The 19,289-nt window shown below is 51.7% G+C and overlaps 2 protein-coding genes across 2 annotated transcripts in view; one reads left to right on the forward strand and one right to left on the reverse strand.

Moving 5' to 3' along the window:
- The window catches only part of YEATS2 (YEATS domain containing 2), an 84,281-nt gene extending 77,729 nt beyond the window's left edge, over positions 1–6,552 (forward strand). The window contains exons 29-32 of the mRNA XM_054581189.1: positions 351–577; positions 1,408–1,482; positions 2,385–2,458; positions 4,493–6,552. Coding sequence (XP_054437164.1) covers positions 351–577; positions 1,408–1,482; positions 2,385–2,458; positions 4,493–4,601 — 485 coding nt within the window. The 3' untranslated portion in view covers positions 4,602–6,552. The remainder of the gene's footprint in view (positions 1–350; positions 578–1,407; positions 1,483–2,384; positions 2,459–4,492) is intronic.
- Positions 6,553–8,878: 2,326 nt separating this feature from the next.
- On the reverse strand, positions 8,879–17,355 carry MAP6D1 (MAP6 domain containing 1). Its single transcript, XM_054577152.1, has 3 exons — positions 16,976–17,355; positions 10,581–10,698; positions 8,879–10,021 (listed from the first exon to the last, which is right to left on the reverse strand). The coding sequence occupies exons 1-3, from the start codon at positions 17,353–17,355 to the stop codon at positions 9,941–9,943; spliced, it is 579 nt and encodes a 192-aa protein (XP_054433127.1). The 3' UTR covers positions 8,879–9,940.
- Positions 17,356–19,289: the final 1,934 nt, after the last annotated feature.

Below are 19,289 nucleotides of genomic sequence, written 5' to 3' on the forward strand. Positions count from 1 at the left end.
GAATATGGGTGATTTTCATTTTCTTCACCATGCATTTCTAAATTTTCCAGATTTAAAATACGAAAAAAAAATCAGTAATATTTGAGGGGTGGGGAGTTGGCCTAGTTTGGGGTGGCGTAAGTCAGAATTATGACCTGCCTGTTTTGCCTCAGATTGCAGTTACATCACATACAAGATGCCTGTCCCTGCTTCTCATAGTTATAGATCTGTAGAATTTTAGAACTGGAAAGAAGGTCAGTTCCCTTGATACTCACTCCTGTTCTCTGGGTCTCATCATTGGTCTTACAGAGATGGAAAGTCCTTTTCTTTTGTCACTACAGCTGTCACAAGACTCATTACCTCTCATTTAGAGTGCCTGTCATCATTTTCCTCCGCTGACAACCTCTGCCGGAAGCTGGAGGACCTCCAGCAGTTTCAGAAGAAAGAGCCGGAGAACGAAGAGGAGGTGGACATCCTCAACCTCTCAGAGCCGCTGCAGATAAACATTAAAAAGGAACAGGAGGAGAAGCAGGAAGAAGCGAAATCCTACCTGCCACCAACACCGGGGTCAGAATTTATTGGTGACATCACACAGAAGGTAGGGGCTGCGACCTGCGGTGTTGCTGGACCACAGGCTGGCGCGGGGCGCTCTGATACTCCGCCTTGTAAACCAGCAGCGGGGCTTCTCTGGGGAACTGAATGTATGATTCGTTTCTGCCTCATAAACTCGGGGTCTGATTCCCACACCAGGGCCCTTGGGCAAGAAATTAATTACATGTGAGAAGGTTGCTTGTTGAACATGGGATTGAAGCAAAGGCAGCTAAATCATTTTTTTATTTTTCATCTCCTTTTTTCCATGTGCCTCAGTAGAAACACCTTTCCCTCCTGAGGCGGGTCATGGTATTCCCAAGTTACACTTCAAAGGGTAGGCTTTGCCTCGCATTTTCACAGCTCCCAAGCACCCTGTCTGTGGTGTGGATGGACCTCACGGTACCCAGGAGAAGTGGTTATTCCCCCTTCAATGGAACTCAGCAGCTGTTCAGCATCTGCCACCTACCTAGTTCACTTAGGACCCAACGTGGAAGGAAGTGTTTGTTTTCGCTTACAGGAGGAAATGAAAAATGGGGCAGGACGCAGTTTCCAAGTATATCTTCATCACCTTTGCAAATAGGGCCTTAGTCTGATTCAAGGCTTTCCATTGTGTTGACCGTTCTATCAGAATTCATAGCAAGTCCTGATCATGTTCTCCATGAAGGGGATTTGGGGGTAAATGCAGGATCATAGTAACATTTTTAACCACTCAGAAACATGGAGAAATGGGATATCTTATTCCAACCAGATATTTCTTTGGAGATCAGAGAAGGGTGCCTGTTAGAGGGGTGGTTTTAATGTAGAAACAGGAACAAATTCTTCCTCCTGCTTTTCCAGATTGGGATCACCCTGCAGCCCGTGGCGCTTCACAAGAACGTGTATGTGTCCGTGGTAGAGGACATGATTTTAAAGGTGGGTGCCTGCTGGCAGCAGAGGGGACAGCCAGGCAGGACAGTCTGGATGCCAGGCTGTTTTGAGTAAAGGACAGGGACAGAAATAGAACAGACATGACAAGTTTTAAGATTTCTCACCTTATTCAGGCTTAAGTTTTTCTCTTTTTTTTTCTTCTGATTTTTAAATGAACTAAAGTATGGTTCTTCTAAGTGTTAAAACATCTCCAGTAAGAGTTTCTTTGCTGATATCACTCTAACGATATTTTTAGTGTTATTTCAAGGGCTTTTAACGTAGTATGGGGTGGTGACATTGGCTCTCTCATTGCTTCAGGAGGGGACAAGGCAGAGCCTTGGGTTTTCTGCACCTGGCACAACAGCAGTGGAGAAATAGCCGCCACTGTCCCACCCTTGGGCAAGGGGATGACGAAGCCAGTTTTCTCGCTCAGCATGAGTTGAGTTGGCTCCTTTCCTGGTGTGTCCCCTCCTGCAGCAGAAATGCCTCACAAATAACCCTCCCTTGTTTTCCTTAAAAACAACATCTGATTAGCATTGTCCCAGTACGCGGTGGTTACAAGTTCACACCCCGGTCAGGACACACATAAGAAACAACCACTGATACATAAATAAGTGGAATAATAAATCGATGTCTGTCTCTCTCTCAAATCAAAAATATTTTTAAAAAATTTTTAAAACCCCATCTGATTAATAATTTTCATTAATCAGCCTCATCCAGCTTCTCAGAGTCATGGCTTCTGTCATTGTTCATGGTCTGTTATTCGAACCTTTCATTTTTCCTTAAAGACTTTTGATCCTCAGATGCGCTTGTTTCCAAGGTGTAGGAGATGGGAAGGGGTCCGATCTGTGCCCTCTTGCCTGCGAGCAGATGGCCATTTTTGAGAGTAACCGCATGTTCTGTTGTAGGCTACAGAGCAGCTGGTGAGTGACATCCTGAGACAAGCTTTGGCGGTTGGATACCAGACAGCATCCCACAACAGGTACTTTTATTGCTCTGGTCAGTGATATCAGGCTTACAGACTATCCCTGACAGTTTAGTTGCTCACCAAGATGTTTTACACTTAAGTCAGTCCAGTAGGAGATGGGGGTGTCCATGCTTGGAACATACTCAGAGCCAGCAGACTCAAGGTTGACTTGGTTATTTTGAGAGAACTGCTTGGTTGTGAAAGCTCAGCTTTGCCCAGAGGTCTGTGTCTTCCCGGTCACGGCTCCATAGACCCTGTTCAGCAGGGCTCTGTTATGTCACAGGGTCGAACAAACTACCAGCTCTTCGCAACTGAAGATAATAACAGTGCCCATTATGTGTCAGACGTTGGGGCCAGGCATCGTATATATTACCTGATTTGCTTTTCATTGCAAAACTCATAGTCCCTTTTTAGAAATTGGGAAACCTGGCTTGATAAGGTGATTGTACCTGGCTTTCCCAGCAAATACATGATAAAACCTTAGATATCACTGGCCGTACAGGCCAGTTTCCAATCTAATTATCATTGATTGGAACACTGAATTTTGTCCTTTTCCTGGACCCCGAAAGAATGGTAGACGGGCAGGCCTTTGTTCCACATCCTGGCATTCCTTTCACAGGAAACAGACATTTTATCCCATTGTGCATGAAGGCTGTCATAAGTTTATAAAACTGTAACAGTGCCTGCAGACGTAAAGAGACCTAAGTCAAAAGAATATTCGATCAGACTTCACAGGAATATAATACATCAAGCAAGGTAGAAGAGGTCTTTAACAAAAAGGACCAGTGTGGCTCAGGTGCTTGGGTGTCATCCTGCAAACCAAAAGGTCACCAGTTCGATTCCCCATCAGGAAACCTGCGTGGGTTGTGGGTTTGGTCCCCAGTCAGGGTGCTTACAAGAGGCAGCTGATGGATGTTTCTCTCTTACATCGTTGTTTTTCTCCCTCTCTTCCTACCTACCTTCCCCTCTCTGAAAATAAATAAAATCTTTAAAAAAAAAAGGGGGGGGAGGGGGGACGAAGGAGTTCCAGTAGTGCTGCTTGTGCAGCTTGGAATCCAGGAGTGGGCTGAGTGCTTGCAGCAGCCCCTGCTTGCCTCCATGGTGCTAATTGTGGAGATATGGAGGGACTTGGGTGCTTTCTTTCTTTTTAAGTATATTTTATTGATGATGCTATTACAGTTGTCCTAAGTTTTCCCCCTGTGCCCCCCTCAACCAAGTACTCCCTTCCCTCCAACAGCACCCTCCCTCTTAGTTCATGTCCATGGATTGTGCATATAAGTTCTTTGGCTCCTCCATTTCCTATACTATTGATACCCACCCGCCCCTCCCCCCTCACACCGTCTATTTTGTACCTACCAATTACACTTATCCCAGCACCTTTTCCCCTATTCCTCTCCTTCCCTCCTCCCTGATAACCCTCCAAGTGATCTCCATTTCTGTGATTCTGTTCCTGTTCTAGTTTGCTTAGTTTGTTTTTGTTTTTGAGATCCACTTGTTAATAGTTGTGAGTTCGTTGTCATTTTACTGTTCATAGTTTTGATTTTCTTTTTCTTAAATAGGGACTTGGGTGCTTTTGAGAAGAACATCTAACATCACACTTAGCCTGGCATAACTCCATCTCCCCTCTTGCCAAGAGACAGGAAAATGTGGACCTAGAGTTCTGTGGGCTTTAACTCTGCTTTCAGTCTTCTCAGACTGAGTTATAGAAATCCCATTGTTCTGCTCTGCACCTTACTTCCTTTTTTCTAAATCCTTAGCGTCTTTTTTCTTAATCATTCAACCTACTTCTTGAGATCCATTTCATACAGATTTGAGCCCTAATTGGGCGTACTAAAGAGGGTAGGCCACATCTTTACCAGAGTTACAAGAAATTAATAGGAGAGGAGAGAGAGATTGTACCTGCCCCCTCCCCACTCCCCAAGTGGCCCTAAATCATGCTTGTCACTCACCATGATTGGCTTCTGTCAGGGCCTGTATAGGAGATGGTGCTTTAGATATTATTAGATGCTTGAGGGCATTGTACCTAACAGCCTTTGTTTTTTGGGCCAGGATCCCCAAAGAAATTACAGTGAGTAATATTCACCAGGCCATTTGCAACATTCCCTTTCTGGACTTCCTCACAAACAAACACATGGGGATACTGAATGAAGATCAGTGAGTGGAAGGAAGATGCCCTGGAAGAGCAGGATCTGGAGCTTTATCTGAAGCTTGGAACTGTGATGACTCTTCTGTTTGGAGAAGGAGGTGGTTCTCTGTGCCTCAGAACATCATGGCTACCAGACCATTGCCTCCATCTAATCTAGTGTAAGCACCAGAGTGTTCAATCCCAGATCAGTCCCTTTAGGACAGAAGTCTCCTGATCTAGAGACGCATGCTCGGTCAGCTTGCATTTGTTCATGCTGTACAGCTCCACACGAGGCTCCCAGAGCTGGGCCAAGCCACATGTCTCAGGTCCTTCTCTCCTTGGGGTGTCCTCAGGGGGGCATCTTGGGCCCAAGTCTCCTTCCAGGTGGCAGAGCATGAGTCTGGCAGGCTAGAGATTGTACCCATTCTGTGGGCTGGGGTTACAGGCAGCCCCAAAAGTTACCCTGGTTGCATCTGGGGGACTAGGCTTCAGCACTGGGCAGGTGGCCGTGGTGTGGGGCTCTCCGCTCAGCCCCTGTGTGTCAGGGACAGGATGCAGTAATACTGTGCAGAAAACATGAAGGCCTGGAAGATTGCAGACAGAGAATTCTTTTTTCTCACAGAGCACAGAAGCATTACTACAACCAGTCTCTCAGAGATAAGGGATAGACAGATCCCAGCATCGGTCCAGAAAGGGTTAGCTGTAACCAACGAGCTCTTAATATGTTTGTAGTAGACAACACCCACAAACCCCGGGCTCTTGGCAGACGGGTACCAGCTCTGCGCATGTGCCCAGCAGAGAGCTGGTCCTCACTGTTTGCATGGTTGGCAGGAGCTTCTGCTGCTGCCTCTGTGCTGAGGGGCAGGGAACAGCTCCTGCAACAGGCCCACTACGCTGGTCTGTGGGTTCCATGTCCTGTTCTTCTCTGTTAAGATTTTCACAATAAGGAAAGTATTTCAAAGAAAATAGTTGTGAGTGCCTTAAAGGTAGAGAAATGACTGCTGAAGCCAAAAGACAGGGATGTCTGCTCAGAGTCCATGAGAAAAGGTTGTATCCATAGGAAATGGGAGGGAGAAGTGGAGAGAAGGAAGGTTAGCTGACTACCTGGATGATGTCCAGTTCCATGTAGAGAGATGGCCAGGGCTTCCTAACACAGTCTGTGTGGAAGTAAAGGAATAGATTTATTCTGTCAGGAAGCTGCTCGAAGACCATTTGAAACCTGTGAGTCAGAGTTAAACTTATCCAAGCAATATAATTTGTGTGTTTTTATGAGTCCTGTAGATGTTTGTCAGGAAAAGAAGGCAGGGAGGTGACAGGATGAGAAATCCACCCTCTCTTTATTGGGTATCTGAGAATTGCAAATGCAGGAGGAAGTCTGTCAGGCAAGGCAAGGCAAGGGCGTGCCCTGGCTTTGCGATAGCATATTGAGTGGTCGAGGCTCAGCTAGGCTCTCCACACACGGCTCCAGGCAGGGGTAACAGGCAAGGGCAAGTGTGTAGATTCGTGCAGCAGGGGGCTGTGACTGAGCTCTGCCCGATGGAAGGTTTCGTCCAGATGAGAACAGATGTATTACAGGGATGGAAAGCCTAAAGAAATAATTACCTTTTTGCAAAGGAAAATACCTAAATGAATTAATCTGTTTGTGTTGATGTTTCAAATGTATTTGTATCATAATGTGTAACATAATTGTGTAACAAAAATACCTACAATAAATCTTTTAGTATTTGTGATGGGTTTTTCTGAGTTTGAAGCACTACACTTTGGTAGGGTTCTTCTTATATTAGGTCAGAAAGAGCAAGGATGGGGCAAAGATTCGGGTATTTATGTATTCAAGTCTTCCTCTTCTCTCCAAAAAGAACTTGTGGGTACCAAGAAAAGGGTAACAGTTATGTAAAAGCCTGAAAAATTTGGGAAGCTACGTGTTGACCTTGGACATGGTGATTCCTGTCAGCTTGGGGCAAAGGAAAACTGCTGAACTGAGCTCAGAGCTAAGGCAAGGAGGGGACAGCTCCTGTTTGACAAACACACTGGTTTGGTAAGATAGAATCGGTCTCTACTGACGTCCTAAAGCAGTTACTCCTGTAACAATCCTGCTCTGACCATCTGCCATTTTAATGGCTTAGAAATCACCAAAAATGCCAAAACATTTGAGAATGACTTCCTATATCCACCCTTACGAAGAAACTGAAGAGTTTGAAAGCCCTTCCTCCGCAGGGCAGAGGAATTGTGAGACAGTCCAGGCACATAGCTTTCTTGGGACCACACCTCACTCAGCGTCAGCCTCTAGGGAGGTGGATGGTCTGGGGAAGGGAGAACGGGCTTAGCCTCCCTTCCTGACTGTTGTCTCAGCCCTGGTTTTGACAGGAGCCGCAGAACAGACAAAAGATCCGTGCCACTGGCAGTACCTTGACTCGGGCCTCCCCCTTACTGCCGGGAGGGACTGTGTCCCCGGGCCGGCGGGGCTACAGCAGGGCTTAGGGGCTCCAAGGGGAGGGCAGCCCCAGCGGCCCAGCAGGGGCTGCAGGGCCGCCGCCGGCCAGGCCGGGCCAGGCTTTCTCAAAAGCTGCTCTCTGGAGTCTGGCCTGCAGTCCTGGAGTTGGTACAGGAATGGAAGCTTTAGTGTTTGTGGTGGGTGTTTTGCATTTGAAGCACCGCAGAGCGCAGAGAGGAGGGACCTTGCTCTGAGTGACTGCAGCTGGGCGGGCCTCGGGGCGGCCCTCTGGCCGGCCGGGCGGTGCAGCCTCACGGTGCCGCCGTGGCTGCTGGCAGTGCTGGCTGACTTGGGGTACAGGTCATAACGGTGAGCTCTTTCTTGCTGAAATTAGCTAACAGATTGAACTGCTTTTTAGTTTTAAAAAACTTCTCTCTTTACAGAATTCAATACAAAAATGCATATTATATAGAAACTTGAGTAAATGATAAGGTGTAAAAAATTGGAAATTACCCATAAATCCCCATCTTAAGGGTAACCACTAGTAATATTCCAATGCCGTTCTGTATTTATCAGTGTATATTATGTATATGTGATGCATAACAAAAACACAATATTAGGCTTTACTGAGACCTAGAGTGAGTAAGAGGAAGTTTCTTCTTCAGAACCCTGATCCCCTAATAATTGCTTCAGCCTAGAAGGAAGGTTACTGGGCCATGGCGTTTGAAAAGCCAGCTGTCACAGTGCGTCCAGAAAGGCTCCCGGGCCTGCAGCTGTGCTGGGGAGGGGCAGGCCTGCCTCACCTGCTGGGCTGCAGCGGACCCCTGACCAGAGGACAAAAGAATGAATGGGCTTCCCAGGCAGGCCCTGGCGGGCGGCGGGGTGGGGGGGCGGGGGGAGGGGCGCTGCCAGGGTCCGGTGCGACAGGCAGGGTCTAGTGAGGGGTTATGTTGGTGGCGCTGGGGTAGGTGGAACAAAGCTGCACAGGAGAATAGAACCGGCTCCCTGGGAAGGGGGGAGGGGCGCCCAGACAGGAAAGAATGACAAGAACAGCTGTGCTCTGCTGGCTGTTCACTAAGCCCCCTGCGCACGAACAAGGGTTTTCTTAGTGAGGTAGGGGGTATTAGCCTCATTGTGTAACAAGCCTAAACTGCTCACAGCTAGTGAGTGGAGGAGTCAGGGTCTGCGTCCAAGACCAGCTTCAAAGAGTCGTTTGACGCTGGGCTCCTGGGTGTGGGCGCACATGGGAAGGGGTAAGGGTGGCGGAGGCTGGTGGGGCTTTTGAAGGACTGCGTGTAACACCAACGTGGACTGCAGCCCAGAGCGAGGGTTCTCGGGCTTGACAAGCCTCCAGGGATGCCAGCAGCAGCTGCGAAGCATTAAAGTCCGTGTTACCATGGGGAGGATGAAGAAAGTGGTAGGAGAAAGTGCTTGTTTATAATTAAATGAACAAGAAATTGAAACAGTACATTTTTGCATGTTAGTGAAATCTGAGATTGTTGGGTTAATGTGTTCATGTCCCGTGGAATGCCCAGCAGGCCGTCGCTCTTGTAGAAGCATCCAATAAGCAAGCCAATGAGGTCTGAGAGAGCAGAACCCTTGGTGTAAACATGTGGTTTTGGTTTCCCCTTTCCAGTATTCTCGGAGCATCTCCTTTGCTGGAATGAGCGGTACCGCTGTGCCTGCTGGTGCTGGCACCTCTGAGGGTTTGCCCCCTTCGCAGCCTGAGCTGGAAACAGCCCCTCCTCTACTCTGAGGTTGCCGTGAGACCCCAACGCCACCTCCTCTGGCTTAAGTAAGTGGCCCCACATTGGAGCCGCTCCTGGGCTGGAGAGGGAGACAGACAGCTTTCTTAACAAAATTGACCCAAGCTGTGCCTTTGATCTTAAAGAAGGGACATAAACTCCAAGTGCTTGAAGGGCTGCTGTGCAAAGAGGGGAACAGGCTTGTTCCCCACGTACACTGGTGGGATTTACGGAGAAAGGAGAGAGCTTTCCAAAGACAGGATGAGCCGCCTCCTCAACGGGCAGTGAGCTCCAGGTTGCTGTGGCGGGTGGGCGTAGTGGTCAGGGTTGGTCTTTTAGGGAGAGGCTGATGCTGCAGTCTCCTAAAAAAGGCTCCAAAGGCTCCCAGTTCTTAGCGTGGATGGTAGTTCCCTTCTAGTTATCAATATGTTAAGGAAAAAAACACTGGAATTGGTAATAAAATGTTGGGCTCAGAAACCTTCCATAAGGTAAATGGCATTCATTCATTCATTCATTCACTACTTCATGCACTCATCCCAAGAAAGAGTAATACTTTGTTAAAACGTAACAGATCTTGCCCATAGAGAAATTATGGCTTTGACATTGAAACCCTGTGATTGGTACTCTCTTCTTTTGGAAACTTCTCCCTGGTCATTATGAATCACATGCAGGTGATAACCTAAGATTTCTTCTACAGCTTGAACGTGTGGGGCCATTTGCAGGAGTATTCAAGGACATTCATCCCCTTGGGTTACCGTAGGTTATAAAATCACCATGCCGCCTGGGAAGACAAAGTGGACAGGAGCAGTCCTTTCAAGGTCCTGTCCTGTCCATATTCGTCAGCCCCCCTGGACCAACCAGTTCAGTTCACAACAGAGTTGATCCTCAAGTTCTTCAGGTTTAAAAACTGAAGGGTCTCTAAAAAAGGCAATTTAAAAAGACCAGAAGCCTTCCACACACTTCTTGAGGAAAAAGAGGGTGGTTGAGGCCCAGAGTTGAGCGGGGCGGTGCCGCGTCCATCCGTGCCCCTGCTCTGCGCAGGCCTGCAGCCTGGTGGCAGCTGGGTCGGGGAGGAGTGGCGCCGGCGGTGAGAAAGATGGACCCTTCCCCGCTGACCGCCATGGGCGGTCGGGCCCTGAGACCTCGCCCCGCCCCGGAGGTTCTGGCCCCTGGTGGCACTCCACACTGCTGGGCTGTCACACGTTGAGGATCCGAGGAGCGGAAGCCTGAAAAATGGCTGAGGGGTTAGGAGCGAACTTCTTCCTCACCTCAGGGACCTGGAAAATGAAATGTGGTCATGTGTCACTGGGCCTCTTCCTCCACTTCCCCTCCCCCCAGCTCCAAGAAAAGAATTCCGCTTTGTCTTCCAGGAGTTGAGACCACTAACCTGAAGGGTCCGTGGGGGACCCTCTGCAGTGGGCAGAGTCACTGCATTAGTAGGTCAAACATGGTGCAGGGACCTTCCATTCCACTCCCTGGAGCTTCCTTGGGGTGGAGTCAGGAAGCTGAATGGTCCTCCCTCCCTCCACCTTCTTTTACACAGATGCTTGTCACTGTGCTCCGTGGTCAAGGGAAAGGTTGGGACTTAGGAGGGAAAGAGACCCCGCTCACGGGAGAAGCCAGCACGAGGGCACACCCACCTGGCCAATAACAAAGAAGGACCTTGCTTCCCTGGTCGTTGGGATGATTGGGTGCTCGGGACCAGCTGCCCCAATCGTAATGCCATTTTACCCCATTAAGTCTGACTCCTAGTCCCCAGCCAGGAAGAAGCCTGCCCCCTCACCCCTGCAGCCAGGCGCCTGGCCGCTCGCCCTGCAGCACCAGCTTCTGGCTGACCTGGGAGCTGGCCCCGGGGCTGCCGTCCCATCTGGAGCTGTGGGTTGTGATGACTCTGGTGGGTTTGGCCTTTGTGGGTCTTGATGGCTTCACCCCAGTCCACGCCTGGAATTCCTGTCTGAAGCAGAGAACACGGTCACAACCGTGCACAGGGTCGGCCACCCTGTCCCCTGACCACGCAGGGGCCCTGCCCTGGCCCCATGCTGCTTGGAATATTCCTGGCCGAGCCCACTGCAGAAATCCTGCTTCGGCTCGAGGTGCTCCTTTTTCTCTTTACAAAAACAACTAGGAGCCCTGGCCGGTGTGGCTCTGCTGGAGCATCGTCCTGTAAAGCAAAAGGTTGGGGGTTTGATTCCCAGTCAAGGCACATACCTAGGTTGTGGGTTTGATCCCTAGTTAGGGCACATAATGGGAAGAAAAGGATCAATGTTTCTCACATCTATGTCACGTGCTCACATTTTCTCCCTCCCCCTAAAATCAATAAATGTATTTAAAAACAAAACACCCCTGGCTGGTGTGGCTCAGTAGAGTGAGCCCCAGCCTGCAAATCAAAATGTCAACAGGTTTGATTCATGGTCAGGGCACAGGCCTGGGTTGTGGGCCAGGTCCCCAGTTGAGGGTGTGTGAAAGGCAACCAATCTATGTATCTCTCACACATCCATGTTTCTATCCTCTTTCTCCCTTCCCATCTCTTTAAAATCTTAAAAACAAAGAAAAAGAACTAGCGGAGGAGTGCACTCCCCAGGCACAACCACTTCACTAGAGACAGCTGTCCAGCTGACCAGCCTGGCTCCCTCCTCCACTGTGAAGTCTGCTCACCTGACCTGGCCCGGCCCCCTCCCCCCGCCCCCTTTAAGTAGCCAAAACTTAACTCCCTCATTGCAGATGAGCGACGGGCTTTCGGGCTTTCGGGGGGCTTTGGCAGGGAGTTAGGAAGGAGCTCAGTCAGCACCTGGATCTTATTTGCCCCAAACTGCAAGCACCTGGTGTGTGCTTGGCCTCAGAGACAAATGTTCCAGCCCTTCCCTCTGGTGCTCCCTATATTGTGTCTGGGCCACTTTCAGGGAGCCCTAGAGGCCCGGAACCAGTGAAGGTTGCTCACTTCCAACATGGGTCACTGATGGCCCCAAGTCCCAAGGAGGTGCTGGCCTGGACAGTGCCCAGCACAGCAAAGCCCTCCGTACCTAGCTGTGAGTAAGAAGGAAAATAAGGCTCAATGTTCTGTTGAGTTTTTAGTAATTTGTCTTATTAACATCTTCAAAAGAGAGTAAGTCATAGTGACCATCACAAAAACCTATAAGGTGGCCTGGCTCTTGCATGGCTCTGAGCACGGTGCAGGGAGGGGTCTGGCATGCAGCAGGGAAAGCTGGCTACCTGAGGGGAAGTGACAGAGCTGGCCACTTTTCCTCCCTGTCCCCGGAGTAGCATTCTTTTGATGAAGACAATTCCTCAGTTCCTTTGAACGAAGAAGGCCTATTTTCTATCAACTGCACGGACGAGCCGGTGAGCTCAGGAAGGCAGAGACCTGCCGTGTCCGCAGGAGCCCCTGGCGGAGGCCATGTCCTGTGGAAAAGCGCCCAGCTGGCAAGAGCGGCACCCACATGTGGGCTGGATCTGCTCCTGCCTCCCCCTGCCCACAGCCCTGGCCAGGTTTCAGGCCCTGAGGTCAACAAAGCTGCCTTTTCTCCGCAGCGGCACAGCTGGGCCCTGCTGGGCGGGCCGCGCGTGCAGGGAGCAGCTGTCGGGGTGCCAGGAGGCGAGCTGGGCCCGGGCCCCAGTAGATCAGTTTTGCTCCTGAGGCTGCAAGGTTCCAAAGACCAGCTGCCTGAGCCATCTGCTGCTCTGTTTCTCCTGAGGAAGCAGGTCCTCCCCTGGGTGTGCCCTTCTGTCCCCAAACTGAGCTGGGCCTTGGGCTTGGCATCCCAAGCTGCTGCCCCAGGGCGGCTGCAGGCGTCCCGGCGCAGGAAACAACCAGAGCCAGGGGCTAACGCGGTGCCTGTGCCTGCTCCTGGGCCTGGAGCCCAGGCGCGAGAGGGCTGCAGCAGGGACATAGAAGGGACTGAGGGTGGAATCGGCAGGTACCGGGGACTGCTCAGGAAAGGCAGGCAGACTCATGGCTCTGGTCATGAAGGTAATAGCCCTGACCAGTGTCGCTTGGTTGGGCTTCGTTTTGCAAAGAGAGATGTTGTAGGATTGATTCCCAGTCAGGGCACGTGCCTGGGTTGTGGGCCAGTCTCCTGTCGGAGGTCGGTGAGAGGCAACCGATTGCTATTTCTCTCACATACCGATGTTTCTCTCCCTTTTTCTCCCTTCCCCTTTCTCTAAGAATAAATACAATTTTAAAATCTTTAAAAATAAAAACAATAATAAAAATGTAGGACTGTCCTGGCTAGTGTTGGCTCAGTGGATCGAGTGCCGGCCTGAGCACCAAAAGGTCCCCGGTTCGATTCCCGGTCAGGACACATGCTTGGGTTGCAGGCCAGGCGTGCGAGAAGCAATTGAAGCTGGCACATCAAAGTTTCTCTCCCTCCCTTCTCCTATCTCTAAAAGTAAATTAAAAAAAAAAAAAAAGTAGGACTAGTCAAGGCCACTGTGCCTCCCCTAACCAAACAGGTTCCATCGCCCACCTCGTGTGGGCCTCAGGGGGACCCCGATGGCTGCAGTCCCTCCCACCCAGGGGGAGCGGGGGCCACTCAGGGCAACTCAGAGAGCCCTGGACTAAGGATCCGGAGGCCTGATTCTCAGCCCACCGTGGCTTCAAACAAATCCCTTAACCTCTCAGAGCCTTCCTTTCCTCTGCTGGAAAATGGGGCTCCTGATCCACATGCTCGAAGTGTGAGCCTTCATGTTGGGCACTTGGAAAAGTAGGAGTCAAGTCTTGTGGCACTTCAACAGTTGGCCCTTCCACTACTTGCCCAGGAAGGAAACAGGGAGATGACTGAGGAAGGAGCTCTTCTAGAAGTGGGTGGGACTAGACCTGGGCCCAAGGTGCTGACCAGCAGGCACAGAATTCTGGAGGGGAGGGTCCGAGAGGGGCTGCTCAGGAGGAGGCGGCCAGGCTGGCTGTGGGCAGGACCCTCTGTGCCCATCTGGCCCAGCAAGTGAGGCAGGTCATTTCTCTCAGAGACCAGGGACCGGGCCAGGCGGGACCTGCTGGGTGGAGTGGCCATGGCTCCTCTGACACTTGAGGGGAGCTGTTTGCTTGGGACAGGTGCATCTTGCAAGGAGGGAGCAGGAAAGGTTGCTCAGGCCAGGCTCTAGGGCTGGGACGCAGGCCGGCAGCCCGGGGCAGGGGAAGCAAGTTCAGCGGTGGCTCTGTGTCCCTGCAGGGGTTTGGGGACCAGGCAGCCAAGCTCTTGCTATTTCTGCTTCACAGATGAGGAAAAAGGGGCAGAGAGGCCAAGGGTCCCACAGGTTTATACACCAGAAAGTGGAGATGTCACTGCGGGACACCGTTCAAGAAACCAAGTGACTCAGAGGAGGTGGCATCTTAGGGGATAACCTGGGCGGAGAACAAATTTGGTCGCTGAGCCCTGACTGGTGCGGCTCAGTGGGTTGAGAGTTGCCCTGCAAACGGAGGGGTCGCTGGTTCGATTCCTGGTCAGGGCCTGTGCCTGCGGCAACATGCTGCCCCCGGCTGGGGGCATGCCAGAGGCCCCCAGGGCATGTTCTCTCCCACACTGATGTTTCTCTCCCTCCACTTCTCTCTAAAAGTAAGTAAATAAAATCTTTAAAAAAAATTTTCGTCTCTGAGGTGAGACACACTTGGGTTCCACTGCCCGCTCTGCAGGATCTTGTGCCAGCCACTCAAGTCCCTCATCTGTAAAATGGGGACGGCAGGAACTGAACTGATTCCAGAGGGTTATTGTGAAGCCTTGTGGAGATAATCCGTGGGAAATCCTGAGCCTGGTGCCCAGTGCGTGCCAAGAAGAGTAATAATTAGTGCCTCTAGTGTCCCTGGAGCTCGGAGGACCCAGCAGGATGTTCAGACCCACCATCTGCTCACCACGGGTGAGGGACCACTTCTAAAGCCCAGCTTTTGCTCAAAGACCCCGGTGAGGAGAGCTCAGCGCTACTAGAGGCAGCTGCCCCATCATCTGTTCTGATTATTAGAAAGCACTTCCTTCCCTGAACTGAATCTGCTCCCTGTAAACGCCACCCCTGTCCTGCTCCTGGCACCTAGAACATCAGCCACGTGAAGGCGCTGCACACCCAGGACCTCTGGCCTCCAGACCTGGCCGTTCCGGCCCTACCCGCTGGCTCAGGGCCCCACGGTGCAGCGGTCAGAACGGACCTCTCCTGCCCTGCCTCCAACATCCCCCCAAGCTGAGAGCATGTGCCCCTGAACACAGACCCACCCTGCACTCCCTGTCAAGTTCTTAAAAACTGCAGGCCCATGAAGGAGCCTCTGGAGAGATGGAATGTTCTGCATATCGTGATAGCAGTCACGGTGCTCAGGCTTAATACAAAAGTCACCCAGCTGTACACTTACAGTAGGTGAATTCTACTGCCCAGAAATTGAACCTCGGGACAGTTGATTCACAAATAAAACTGAGGTGGAAAGTTCATACCTGTTTACCCTTTAATTTCACGGTATTAATTTAAATTTATACTAAAGAAATTATGACAGGAGCAAAGATTTAGCTATAAAGGATGCTTATCACAGAAATTTTTTGTCTAAAAAAATTATTTTTAAAAGGTAACACCTATACTTTTTTTTAAATGATCCAACAGAGTCAAGTGAAAAGCCACTCAGTCTCTTCCCTCCCTGGGCGGGCTCTCCCCTCGCCCTCTGCCTCTCTCTCAAAGGTAGCCCACCATTCATCCAGAGATGGCCTATACTTATTTGGTATGTGTAGATATGTGTATTTCAATACGCCTTTTGAGGAGGCAAATAGTAGTAGGCAAGTTGTGTTGCATGTTGCTGATTTGACGTGGACCTATTTTTTTCTTAATTTTTATTTATTGGTTTGAGAGAGGGAGAGAAAAAACATGGATTTGTTGGTCCACTTAATTATGCATTCATTCATTGGTTGATTCTTGTATGTGCCCTGACCTGGATCGAACCTGCAACCCTGGGGTATGTGGCCCTAACCAACTGCACTACCTGGCCAGGGCTTGCTGTGGGCCTGCGGAAGTGCATCCCTCTTCAGTGCACTCTGGGCTGCCCAGTAGCCCATCCTAGGGCGGAGTTGTAATTAACCAGTCCCTTCTGTCAGCAAGACAGTGGGGTTGTTTCCGTCTTTTGCTGTGCAATATTGCAACAGACCTTATCTCCCTTAGGCCCACACAGGCAAAATTCCTGGAAGGGAAGTAACTGGACCAAAGGAATAGTGTTTGTAATAGACCCAGATTAGAATATGCAATGACATGAGAGTAGATTAATAGTATTTAGATAGATAGATGCATATAAGATACTTCACATCTGATAAAAATCATGTTGTAGAAGAACATCTAGTGACATCGACAGATATCCATAACATATACTAAGAAACTAACCCTGTAATAACTATAAATGAATATGCACTCAAATGCATGTTAGGGATCCCTCAGGGGTGCCGAACCTTTTGGCATCTCTGGGCCACAGTGGAAGAAGCTAAGTCGTCTTGAGCCACACATTATATACATGGCCACACGTAATCACAAAAAGTCTCCCAGAGTTTTAAATAAATTGATGATTTTGTGTTGGGCCGCATTCACAGCCATCCTGGGCTGCATGCAGCCTGCGGGTTGGACATCCCTGGTAGAAGCAACTACCAGACTGGCGTGAGGTTATTTCTGTAATTTCCTTTTTTTTTTTTTTTTTTTTTAATAGTGCGTATGTACGAGTTTTGCAATGAAAGACAGGAGAAAGCCCTCAGGTGTCCAGGGGCTGAGTTCGGAGGGACTGTGTGTGGGGAGGACCCACAGACCTGTCCTCACGGAAAGCCAAGTCAGCGGCCCTTAGTCAGTTGGATCCCCAGGGGACCACCCACTAGAGCGCCCTGCTTGGGCTTTACCACCAACCTCGCACAGAGGGCCCTGGCCAGAGGGGGCTCAAGCGGTCCTCCTGCGCGCACCCCGCCTATGGCCGGGCGCACCTGGTGGAAGTTAAAGGGAAGCAGATTTTTAACTCAATCGAAGGCAGGCCTTTCTGACTCGGTGCAGCCGAAGAAGGGAGCGGGCTGGGAGTGCGGTGATGAGCTCCCCGTTAGCGGAGGCGCTCGCTCATTCACTCTGAGGCTGGTCAGGGAGCAGCGAAGGAGACGCCTGCCGCGCCCAGGGACCAAAGGGGGATGACCTTCGAGGCCGCCTGCCGCTCTCGAAGTCGTGTGGGATAGGGGTTCCTGGCGCCCCCTCGCACCCACCCATCGCGATCCTCCCGGCTCCCGGCCCCCGGCCCCCGGCCCCCATACCTGTACGACGTGGTTGCTGCTGCAGCCGCGTCCGCATCGCCGATGGGGAGCACGTAGATCCCCCGGACAGGAGATGCGGAGGACTTGCTCCTGCGGCCGCCCGCCCCCGGCCTGCGCCCCTGGGTCCCATCTCTGGGCCTCGCGGGTGCCGGCCACGCGCCGAAGTCCCGCTGGTACTGAGTGAGCGGCACGTCCCGGCCGGGGTCCCGGGTGCCTGCGGGGGACGTGCCCGTGCGCGAGGCGGCACCGCCCGGGCCCAGCTGCTCGCTCTCGAGGTCCGAGTAGTTGTGCAGGGTCAGAGGCACCGCCACGTCCGAGCGGTCCAGCTGGTTCCAGCGCCGCGCCAAGCAGCAGAGGCGGCTGATGCAGGGCCACGCCATTCCGGCCCCGCGCCCGGCGCTCGGCTCCCGGCGCTCGGGCCGCGCCGCCCCTGCCCGGCATCCCCGCCCCCGCGGTACCCCAGCGCCGCCGTAGCGCCGCCCCTTGGCCGGGGGTGGCCAGGTGGGGGGCGGGGGGAGGACTCGGTGACAGCCCGGGGCGGGGGGTTGGGACCCGGGTGTGCACAGCTGGAGCGGGGCGAGGGCCAGGGCAGAGCGCGCGACCGGAAGGGCGCAGAAGCGGGGATGGGGGGAGACGAAACCGCCTGGAGGCATTGACAAGTGTCCAACTTTTAGATGTTTCATAATTTAATCCAAAGTTTCCTAAATGTTATCTTATAAATCAGGACTGGCTACGCAGAGGGGGAGGGGTCGGATGGTGAGATCCCTGTGGATCAATCTCAGCTCTCGGGACAGCCCGCTGTGCCTGTGCCTCCGCCTCCGCCTCGCGCGGGCGTTTGTCTCGGGACCGCCTGTGGCCGCCGCATTCGTGCCAGGCGGCACCGCGGGGACTCACAGGCACACAGGGCAGGCGCAGCAACGAGGGGGTCACCGGGAAGACTTGGGGCCATGCTTCCCAGAGAACAGGAGTTGGGGTCAGCCGGTGAGTCCCCCAACTATCTGCCTTTACAGTGTTCATTTGTGACAGCCAATCAATCGCTTTTCACTGAGAATTGGCGGTAGCCCTCAACCGACCTTTCCTGGGGTTCTAAAATCCCTCATTTTAAAGCATGATCGAAGGCTTTCGTTAGTTTATAAAACTGCCACACATGTGGCCACTAGTGATGCTACAAACGTTCCCTTCCCTCCTGGGCCTACATTCTTGTTTTACTGCAAAGCTAAATTTGGGTAACACTTCAGTCTACTGCGTGCGAGTGTCAGAAACTCCCGGGGCCCGATCGAAGGCTTCCTAAATATTTGACACATGGTCCCCGCGCGCACTGCAGACCAATTACATGAATAACGCTAATGAAATGGCACTCAGCATCCATAGCTCCATTTTAAGCAGATACTTGGATGGTATCCAGTGTTGCACCTCAGAGAGGACTGCAGCGCAGACCCCGCGGTTAGAGCCGGCTCCTCTTCCGAACCACTGTCTTAGCCGGAAGTCACAGCAAAGTGACACAACGGCTGCCCTGGCCAGGCCATGGCTCACGAGGCTCCAGGAGAGCATTCTGTGAAGACACTGGGAGATACAACTCCTCTCCCTGCCGGGCCAGCTGCCTTGGCCTGACCTCTGTACCAGGCCCTGAGTTTAGCCACCTAGATTTGGTGCCTGAAATACTGAGTTGTGCAGGGGAAAGAAAACCACCCACGAAAAAGCTCTTTGCATTTACCTTGTTCATTGGGCAACAAAGGGCACTGACGATGTGCCTAGAACAATGCTCGGTGCCTTCAGGGAGTTTACAGTGTAGCGGGTGTCACACATGAAAACAAGTGTAACAGAACAGGAACGGTGAAAGGGGCTGGGGACAGAAGTGCACTGCCTGGAGGGAGGGTGGGTCACTGGGCCAGAGGGAATACGGGTCCCAAGGGTTAAGGTTACAGCCAGAGGCAGCAGGGGCCAGACAACAGAGGGCCTAGGCAGCCTTAAAAAGTTTTTCACAGGTGACAAGGAATGACTCGTGTTTGTGGCACTCTGTGGCCATATGGAAAAGCACAAGGACATTTTACAGACCAGCTGGAGAACAGTCTCACAAGTCCAGGTTAGAGACAAGGGGCTGAACTAAGATAATGGCCGGCCCAGGAGTGGAGAGGAGGGGCTGGATTCCAGGAATAAGAGGCGAGAGAGGAAAACCTGGAACAGCTTCCGCGTTTCTGGCTTCCAGTTGGTGGTATTGCTCCTTGAGCCAGCAGTTACATTTGAGGTGCTTGCACAGCGGGGTCCCAGCACCTGGAATGATGCCTGGCACCGAGCAGACATGTACTGACTGACT

Source organism: Pteronotus mesoamericanus, unplaced genomic scaffold, assembly GCF_021234165.1.
Source record: "Pteronotus mesoamericanus isolate MK-2021 breed Mesoamerican mustached bat unplaced genomic scaffold, CSHL_Meso_final contig_116, whole genome shotgun sequence".
Classification (NCBI taxonomy): Eukaryota; Metazoa; Chordata; class Mammalia; order Chiroptera; family Mormoopidae; genus Pteronotus; species Pteronotus mesoamericanus.